This window comes from Brassica oleracea, chromosome C7 (assembly GCF_000695525.1).
Source record: "Brassica oleracea var. oleracea cultivar TO1000 chromosome C7, BOL, whole genome shotgun sequence".
Classification (NCBI taxonomy): Eukaryota; Viridiplantae; Streptophyta; class Magnoliopsida; order Brassicales; family Brassicaceae; genus Brassica; species Brassica oleracea.
This window is the reverse complement of record NC_027754.1, coordinates 22,348,861-22,359,201: the sequence shown is the minus strand read 5'-3', so window position 1 is coordinate 22,359,201 and position 10,341 is coordinate 22,348,861. Positions and strand designations below refer to the sequence as shown.

Genomic DNA, 10,341 nt, shown 5'->3' with positions numbered 1-10,341 from the left:
AACGGAAAATCGAACCGAAATAATATAAAAAACAAAACCAAAACTAAATCAATGTTAACAAATATCTTAACAGTTCCTATATCGCTGAAATAGAAAATCTGAAACCAAATTGAAACTAAATCGAGAACTGAATGGGTATCTGAATATATTAAATACAGTTTATACACCTTTAAAATATTAATTATCTTTAGTTTTAAAATTATCAAATATTCTAACACTAATACATATAACCGAACAACTCAAAAATGGATTGCCCTATTACTTTTATCCGAGATATTTAAAATTTTCGTTATTTCCCGATAGAACATAATCACCAAAAAAAAATTATTCGAAATATTTAAATTTATTCAAATTATCCGATATTGTATCCAACAAAATTCAAAATGTGATTTTTACCCAAATTATTCAAAATTATCCAAAAATGGGAACCAAAAACCGAATTAAACTCAAATTTTATCAGGTTCTTAACGTTATTATTCGAATCAAACAAAAAACCAAAATAGCCAAACCGAAACTAAATTTAAATTCATTAATAACCAAACGGTTCATATATCTCTTGAACCGAATAGACGAAAATCACAACCAAATTGGCACAAATTGAAAAAAAAAAACTGGAACTGAACCTAAAATCGAACGCCCAAAGCTAAACATATTAGTGGACTAACGGGTTAGTAAAAAAATAATCTTCTTTAGCATTTCATCTAAATTAATACAATGTATAAATTAAAAAAAAAAATTACAATGTATATATACTTTGGACAATACATTTTGCAGTTTATTGTATACGATGCCAATGTTTCATATTTTGTTCGCATAACTTCGGTTATAAAAATGAATATGAATTTTATAGGGAAAATTTGGGAAAATACCTTCATATAAGATTTTATTTTGAAAACTATACCGTTATATAATATTTTGGAAAACTACACTTACTCATACGTCAAATTACCAAACTATCCAATTGAAATCTTGGTAAATATTTTAGCATCTAAATTATTTTTTAAATTAAAACACAAATAAATTTTGAATCATATGCGTTTGAAAAAGCATATTTTAAACACTTCTTTGCCAAGAAAAATGCCCTTCAGTTTTTTTAAGAAAATTTCTCGTATTCTTGTTCTTAAGATTTAAAGAAAAACAAAAACCAACTAGTCAATAATACAAAGTTGTTTAGCAATACCTATATAATCACTTGTTCCAATTTAAAGACTTTTTTTGTTCCGATGTACGATCAGACACATGAAACAAACCCAGATAAAATATAAGACGCGGAGGTGATTGGTAGTTGCTGTAGGTGCTGTCTACAACCCTATTTATTTCTAAAGCACCAAATTTTGAGTAATCAAGCTTTTAATTTTTTTTTGAAACCACAGCTCTTGAAATAACCTACAGCTGTACAAGTACTCTGCAGAGTCAAATATCCCATGCAATTTTTTAGTGCTTTCCATAAAATTTTACAGCAATAAAATCTAAAGCCACAGCAAAAAATTTACAGATTTTTTTCTACAACAAAAATTTTAAAGTTACAGCCATTACCAATCAAACCAGTAAATGTTGCATTGGTGTATCTTTTCTATTCTTACCACAATTTATTCCGTACAGTATTTTTCTTTGATTAACACACAATAATTCTAGGGAAGAAAAGATATTTTTTGAACTTTGTGAAGCCTAGAGCACGGAAGAACTCTTCCAGTTGCAGATAATTTTGTAACCTACTTTTTCACTGTTCTTAAAAATCTGTATGATTCAATTCATTCATCATTTTATTAAAGATACTAAAAATCAACAACATGAACATATTTTTATCTCAAAACGTTACAAACACAGATAATAATAATATTTTTAAAGTTTAACTTTAGTTATATACTTTCTGAATTAATTAGTTATTAAAAATTAATTACTAAATAAAACCAGGACAAAAGTGTCTTATTAAAGGTAATAAAGTGTAATTTTCAATAAATAAAAAAGGGTGTATTTTTCAAATTTCAAATCACAAATAGGGTATTTTTAAAATTATCCCAATTTTATATCCTCTCAAATAAATCAAAAAATTTTACATAATAAATTACACGAAATTATTAATAATAAATGGAAAATCAATTTTAAACTTAACTCACTAGATATGTTAAAAAGATATTCACCTTGATTCACTCGCCTTCACATTTTATATTTTATGTTGGCGTGATAAACTCCAAATTAACCTTCCTTATTCCATTCGATTTGTGTTAAACAAAAAAACATATTCCCTTCTCAATAACAACCCTACAATCAAGTACCATATCTAATTACTAAAAACCGGTTTAGTTCAATATTCGCTTTTATTAACTACGATTTCATTTTTCCTTATTTTAAGTTGCCGTGATACAATCCTAACTAACCTTCCTTATTCCAATCGATTTGTTCGATGGCAAAAGGCATCTTCCCTTCTCAATAATAACCCCTACAATCAAGTAACATATCTAACTATTATATACCGGTATAACACAATATTTTAATAGATGTCGTCGATCACCGGATGTATATAACTCATCTCCCATTCAACTGTCACAGATAAAAACACAGAAATCGGTATGGCACAAACAAAACTTTTACGCTTTATAAAGACGTGAAGCCATTTAAAACAACATGGCGAGTGCACGTGAAACTACTTCATTCGTAGAAAACAAAACACAACTATGGAGGGGATACACTTGAATGCACGCAGATGAAACTGTAAGTTTCTCATTTTTATATTGTTTTGTTTAACTTTATATGATAGTCACTCAACTATTTTGTGATATTGATGTTCAGATGATTGATATTTAAACTGAGTAAGTCAAAAACCTTCTGGTTATTGATGGAACCAGCAGAAGATATCCTTTTCTTTTTTTATCATGTATCATGAATGGTTCGCTTCTTAATGTTTTAGAGAGAGAGAGAGAGTTCATGTTTATGTTTTCAGTTTTATATTCCTTGACGTGATTGATACGTTAGAGATCAGGAATAGCTCTCAAAAGGGTCTTTTTTTAACGGATGCAATGCAAGTCTTGTGCCGGTTTCTTCAACATTAGATGTTTGTCCACATCGTCCTAAGGCCGGAGAAACAATAAGCACTTTGAAGTTTGCATTGAGCTATGTGCTGCCTGAGTAAACAATTATACTTCAGATGGTAAGGAACTCAAATTAGTAACATGTTTTTAGTTTTTAATTTTAACAGAATCTCAAGTTTTAAATTTCTTGGCTGATAGTATATTAAATTGACTCATACTTGGGCTTTGATTTGTTGATAGATTGCTACTCTTAAAGCAACTTTCGCGAGAAAAAAGTAGTGTCAAAACCAAACAAGATCATAACATATCACTTATGCTTCTAAGGATTTCTAAATTTCAGTTGAATATGATGAATATCTCATGAACCTAACATCGAACTAACTACCCGAACATAAAACATTGACTAATTTCAGTAGACTGATGTCTATAAAAATCTAAAAAGGATACTATGATATCTTTTTTAACCTCATAAGATGGCACACTACACAAAAGAGAAACAAATCTTTTTTAAAAATAATAATTGTTTTTACAAAACAGAGGCTACCATAATATCCATTTAACTACACGAACACGTGACATTGGTTCAATGATGAAAAAGAATAACTATATTATAAACGAAAAATTCTATTATACATTATTTGTTAGTCAAATATTAAGAATATGTTTTACCAAAAATATAGAAAAAATATAGAATCTAATGAGAAAACGTGTATACCAGAGGGGTGCGCGGATCAAGCTCTAGTTTCAATTAAAGTACAAGACTATAGATCAATTGAATTAAGATTAAACATAATATTTAGGTCTCGATGGAAAGACGGTTTCGATATTTTGTTCAAAAGCTAGGGTTTCATGTATTTGGAAGTTGCTCAGATGAGGTATGATTTCGTGTTGATAACGTATTGTGAACAAAGAAAAAAGAAAGGAGAATTAATACTGTATTATTCCACAGGGAATCAGATATATATAGGATATAATACTTGGAGATAAAGTAAATTTAAATATAAGTATATCTAGAATATCCTATGAGTTTATCTCTATAATAGTCATCCATATCTAATATTCATAACAAATCTTGAATATAGGGTATTTTCCTTAAAATCTAGATTTTGCACCAATAAATGTAAAGTAGTCAATTATCTAAGTTAAGCTATTTTTAGCTCTTCTTATCAAAAGTATGACTTTCAAAATCATCGTTTGTGTCAAAATACATGGGCTATTTCAAAATATAGACAATCACATAAAATACACATGTATAAAGGTATGTTTCTCACTATATATACATCCACCCCTCTCATGTTCTGTTATACATGTTTTTTGTTTGTTTTAGCAGTCTCGTGCTTTCCATTTTAACATATTAGACCGCATTTTTTTTGAAGAAAAGGTATATACAATTTGTCTCACATATAAAACTCATGCTTCTCAAAGATTCATTGAGGTCTTCTAGCTTAAAACTTATCATCATTTCTTACATAATTAAAGCTTCCCTATATCATATCATTAAAGATTTTCTTGTAAGATATTGATGCAAAGATTTTTGTTATATTGTTATCTCGTATGGCATAATCAATTTGGAAGTAACTTGTTTTTTTTTTTTTTTGAAAAAGGATTTTTTTTTGAAAAAGGAAGAAACTTGTTGATGCTTTGGGTTTTGTTATTACCGTATCTACCATCTGAAAATTGATGTTTTTTTAATATCTTCTGTTTCTAGGCTTATAGATTCGTCCTACTGTATCTTTGATTTGGAAATTTAGCTGTTATCACGATAATTATTTTAGGTTGATATGATTTCATACTACCGTATTTTGGTCTAAAATTTATTTTGAAACTATTTGTATTTTGAATAAGCATAGGCACACAAAAAAAGGTTTTGCATAAGCAATTTGTGGTAAATTTACAATATGTTCATCTGATTGTGAAAATTACAGTGTTGTTAAACATGACTTCAAGCGATGATCTTCAGTTTCCGTTGGACACCAACTTCTTTTTGTTCTTGGACCCGCCAGAAAATTTTAATGCTCTCACGGTATACTTTTTCATCTCTTACATTTTTCTTTTAAAATTGACTGTCGGTGTAAATGTATACATTTATGCATATAATTTGTTAAGAAGATAAGGGTTCAATTTATTTGATATTTGATACATGAATATGATATCATTTTCAAAGTGCTTGTATATCATTTTGAGTTTACTAACTTTATTTACTCCCGAATATATCTATCTTATGTATTCATTTCCTCATACAGGCGTGTCCGGAAAATCCTTCGTTGCTGGCTTCAGAAGGTGTACACAATGAGATTGTTGAATCTATCTCTGTCTCTGCCGCCACAAATGATATATATCACTCAACATTGATAGAAAATCCGCCCACTGATCAAGAGACATTAACAACAAACTCAAGCTTTTGTCCAGAGATGGTACCACAACATCAAAGCTTCCATCACCAGGACGATTATTCCAGATCTTTCAACGCAGTAGAAAACTTTCCTGGCATGGTATGACGTTACCTAACTATGCCACTTCTTTCAGTAATATGCATTTGATATATTTATATTTTCTAGAAAAACTTACATAAACACTTTTTAATATTGAAGGATCTCTAAAAAAATGTAGACTAATCTCATAAATATGCAGGTGCAGCCACCATGTACATTCCGCAATGGCCAAAGAGAAACCAATGATGTACATCCCTCAACATTAATAGAAAATCCGCACACTGATCAAGAGACATTAACAAGAAATTCAAGCTTTGTTCCAGAGATGATTTTACAACATCAAAGCTTCCATTACCAGGACCATTATTCTAGATCTTTCAACGCAGTAGAAAAATTTCCGGGCATGGTATGAGCATAAGTTAACCATGAAACTTCTTTCGCTGATACGCATTTGATTTATTTGTATTTTCTCGAAAAATTTACAACATAGACACTTTTTGTAACAAATGGGAGGATAACCGATCAATATGTAGACTAATCTCATAAATATGCAGCCACCATGTACATTCCAGAGTGGCCAAAGAGAAAGTGGCTACAGTGACAACTGTTTGCTAACCTCGACGAATAAGGTGATGACAACTGAATTTCAGTCAACTGATGTACAACATGGATTTGTAAATCAAAGCTATCAACAACCTTCATTGTCGCAAACAATTCCTAATTTCTCCAACGAGCCGTATGTTTCAACGTTAAAGGTATGAATCTTCTATAACTTTGGTTATTTAAATATCTCTTTATCTACTCAGCAGTCTCAACTCATTCAATATTGTGATGCTTCAGATGGGGAGTAATGCACAACAAGTTGGGAGAACTAATGCACCAACAAATCACAATCCTATGTTTCAAGATCATCGCATTCATCCTTCTTTGTACTCATCAACTTATAACATCCTCTTGCCTCTTTAAATATATACAAAGGTTTAGAATTAATATTAATACAATTATCAGTCCATGCAGGTTTCAGGAAGAACGATATGATGACGACTTACTACTTGCAAAACTAAAGCATCGTCATGAAAATGATCAAATGCACCGACCTGAACCGTCCAACGTTCCTAAACCACCATATGTGTAAGAAAACAACTTACTATTTTTCTAAAATTAGTTTATCTACATTTTTGTTAAACGTAGATGTCCTTGATAAATTTTTGTCCAAATATTTTAGGGGGGCTAGGTTAAGCAATCAACACCAGATTCCTTGTGCCTCGTCAAGAAACATTATACCGAATCCAGAGAATCGTACTCCCATGATTTCTTATACTCATACCCCAAAAACGTAGCTATGATGATTTTTCACTATTTGATTTTTGTATGTACGCTTAAATTAGATTATCTTACAATTGTAGAGTTTCTTGAATGAACCGCAGGTCAGAAAGCTATTCACCATTTGCGCAGACATATCAGTCTGACCCATATGCTTTTAATTTCCAAACACCAAGCTCATTAAAAACTACTTATACTCGTCGACCCCGTGGAAGGTAACATCATGGTCTTACAAAACAAATGAATGCTTCAGTATTTTTATGATCTAATGTTTGAAAGAAGATACAATATTCACATTTTATTGTAGGCCAAGGAAAAATCTAATTTCGATACCTTCGGTACCTACAACTCAAACTCCCTTAACCTCTCTCAGGTACAAAGATTCCACTACTATCACAATATAATATAATTATAGTTAGTGCTTGATGCAATCTATTTGTTAGCACTGCATTTATCATACCTTTGTTTATTTAGACATTATGGCACACAAGATAAGGGAAAAGAACATATTACAGCAATCCCTTCTACGAACCCAACTCTGTACAATCAGTATCGGAATTCATACACAAACATAATGACTCCGCAGGTATTGTCTTTTTTTCTGATGACTATGAATTTTTGAGCCGATGTTTGTACATCTCCTCAGACCCGGGATCAGAGCATGCCATCTTATACTTAGTCTTTTAATCTTATCATTGGACAAAATGCAATTTTTTTTCTTGTCAATAAATGAACAATACAACCACCTTTGAAGAATGAGCTTGTTTCTAATATCAAATGGTATTATGGTGTCTAATATTGCGCAGAGTGGGGTTTTAAGACAACGCAGTTGTAATGATCAACTTGAAAATGAAAGCTCATCGGCTAAGACAAGAGTATAAACATGCGCTCTCACATACATTATATATAATTCATTTCTTTAAAGCAGGAAAACTTTTATGAGTGTGAATTAATTAAATAATGAATATTGCAGAGGACCATGGGAACTTTCCAAGAAAAATCTATAGCAGATTCATCGACGTATTCTTTTTGGCAAAATGAAAATACGCGCTCAGGTGCAGGATATGCAGCTAAACACCATCATGACAAGAGGTTTGTGTATGCCAAGTTTCCGACTATAAATATATCAAGCAATTAAATATTAGTTGGTACATATTCAGATATTCTTAAGAACTCATATAATTGGTCTAGTCTGGTAAAGTACGGTAAGGTTTGTTAATTAGAATCTCAAATTCAAATCTTAAAAGGAAAAAACAAGAATTTAGGAACACTACTTATACAGTTACGTAATATTTCAGGTCTATACAAAATGCAGCATATGATCCATTATACGCAGCTTATGGAATGCCCCTTGATCCCCACTTAAGGTTCTTTTGATTAGATTTGTTCGAATAGTAAGTCTCTCTCTCTCTCTCTCTCTCTCTCTCTCTAATTTTCTCATGTAATTTAGGATTAGTATATAAATATTCTTCTGTATATAAAAACTAAACACAAATATTACATTGTAATCTGTTGTATCTTGTTTTTCTCTGTTTGCAGGGCCATATAATTTGCATGTTTGAAGAGCCAATATGGTTTATTGATGGGAAAAGTATTTCAAGACAATCACCCTGAATCGTATAACCAACTAAAGATGTGTTCGATATAATATATATAATCTAGCTGTTCGTAACAATAGTATTGTCTCTTTACATTTTTACCAAAAAAAAACAATAGTATTGTCTCTGTCACTAAGCAAGTTCACTTTCGGCGGTGCGGTTGCCCGTATGTGCGAGTTGTAGAAAAACATGCATGTATTTTAAGATTATTATTGATACTAACTACATTTGACCAAAATTACCACATTGTGCATGAGTTCTGTTGAATATTTGTGTTTGTGGTATTTATTAGTATGTGAGACTAATTTATCTGGAAATATGAGTAAACGAAATGAAGAATTTAAGGGCAGAAAAGGCCGGAGGCCCGGAGCAACAATAATGGACCAGTAAAGAGACAACTACTATTATAAGGAGTAGCCCTTGCTAGAGTATATTGGTTCCAAGTAAAATTTGTAAGCTTAGGAAAAGGAGCCTGTCGGATCGCGAAACAGAGAAGGTGTTACACGAGTTGATGGATGTGTAACTCACGGTTACAAGTCAGTTATGAGACGATGACGTGTCAGTGTCTCATTGGTTCCAGGATATTACTTTGGCGTGAAACAATATTAGGAAAGATAGAATATGATGTTAAGGGTATTTAACCTGATTACTTTGGGTAGATCTAGGTTAGCTGTTTAAGATTAAAAAAGTTAGAGCAAGAGGTTTGTTCTTGAGAGCTGAAGAAATATGAGTGACCTTGTGTGCAGCTCGTGTTTCTGTTTTGTGAGATTAGAAATTGGTCTGTCTCTAGTCGTGTGTGACTGAGAGTAATTCAGATTAAACAGATCTAGGAAGATTGTTTAACAGATTTCTAATATACAAGAAAGCGTTCTTGGTATCCTGTGTTTTTGTTCCTGTAACTGGTAGTCTCTGAGCTTTCATTTGGTATCAGAGCAGGAAACCTCTGTGGTATCATATACTACTAACAGGTTCAGATCCTGTTTCATGGACACCATGAAGGAACTATTCGGGATTCATAAACCTATCATGCTGGACAGTTGCAACTTCGGTCATTGGAAGGCAAGGATGCGACAGTTGATCAGAGAAATTGATGAGGATGAATGGACCGCAGTAGAGGAAGGTTGGTATGTCCCAACAATGATGACCGATGACAAAACCTTGGCCCCAAACCCAAAGGATAGGTGGACTGATCAAGAGAAGGCAGCATCGAAGTTCAACTCTAAAGCCCTCACTGCAATCTTATCTTCGGTGGATCTGGACCAGTTTAAAATCATCCAAGGTTGTGAATCTGCTAAAGAGGCATGGGATATTTTGACCAATCACTTTGAAGGGAATACTAGCATGCGGAGAACAAGGATCGATCACTTAGCCTCAAAGTTTGAAAACATTCGCATGACGGATGATGAACCAATTGACGGATTCATTTCAAAGATCAGTGAACTTGCCAGAGAAGCATCAGTTCTTGGAAAGAAATATGATGAGAAGGATTTGGTGAAAAAACTGTTAAGATGTCTACCTCCACGATTCGAAGCTTACAAGGCTGTATTGGATATAGCCGTTAATACTGATGAGATGAAGTTTGATCATCTGTATGGTATCTAAGAAGTTCATGATCTGGAGAAAACTAATCGAACTGCTAACTCTCAAAAGAGCATCAATTTTGTAGCTGACTCTAAAGAGCAGGATCAAGTCACAAAGATTGAAGAGAACTTGGGACTAATGGCTCGAAACTTCAACAAGTTCATCAAGCGAATGGAGAAAGGAGGGAATCAATCCAACTAACGGTTTCAGAGGAATGACTAAGATCGAAACAGCTCTCAGTACACTAGGCAAGACTCGAAGAACTCGAAGAAGAAGGAGTTGCAGTGTCATGAGTGTGAAGTCTATGGGCATTATCGCAATGAGTGTCCGCTAGCTAAACGAAAAGAGCTGAAGTGCATTGACTGCAAGGGTTTTGGT

General features: G+C 32.4%; 1 protein-coding gene across 2 annotated transcripts; it reads left to right on the top strand.

Annotated features, from left to right (window-relative positions):
- The first annotated feature begins 2,553 nt into the window (after positions 1 to 2,553).
- On the top strand, positions 2,554 to 8,522 carry LOC106305086. Of its 2 annotated transcripts, XM_013741466.1 has the most exons (16): positions 2,554 to 2,712; positions 2,791 to 3,148; positions 4,955 to 5,052; positions 5,273 to 5,521; positions 5,661 to 5,867; positions 6,016 to 6,216; positions 6,302 to 6,390; positions 6,479 to 6,592; positions 6,687 to 6,797; positions 6,889 to 6,999; positions 7,092 to 7,157; positions 7,259 to 7,370; positions 7,591 to 7,659; positions 7,758 to 7,876; positions 8,083 to 8,178; positions 8,324 to 8,522. In XM_013741466.1, the coding sequence occupies exons 3-15, from the start codon at positions 4,966 to 4,968 to the stop codon at positions 8,159 to 8,161; spliced, it is 1,614 nt and encodes a 537-aa protein (XP_013596920.1). In that variant the 5' UTR covers positions 2,554 to 2,712; positions 2,791 to 3,148; positions 4,955 to 4,965; the 3' UTR covers positions 8,162 to 8,178; positions 8,324 to 8,522. The 2 variants fall into 2 exon arrangements, with proteins under 2 accessions (XP_013596920.1, XP_013596919.1); XM_013741465.1 differs by lacking the exons at positions 2,554 to 2,712; positions 2,791 to 3,148 and adding an exon at positions 4,361 to 4,410 and having other exon boundaries at positions 6,470 to 6,592.
- Positions 8,523 to 10,341: the final 1,819 nt, after the last annotated feature.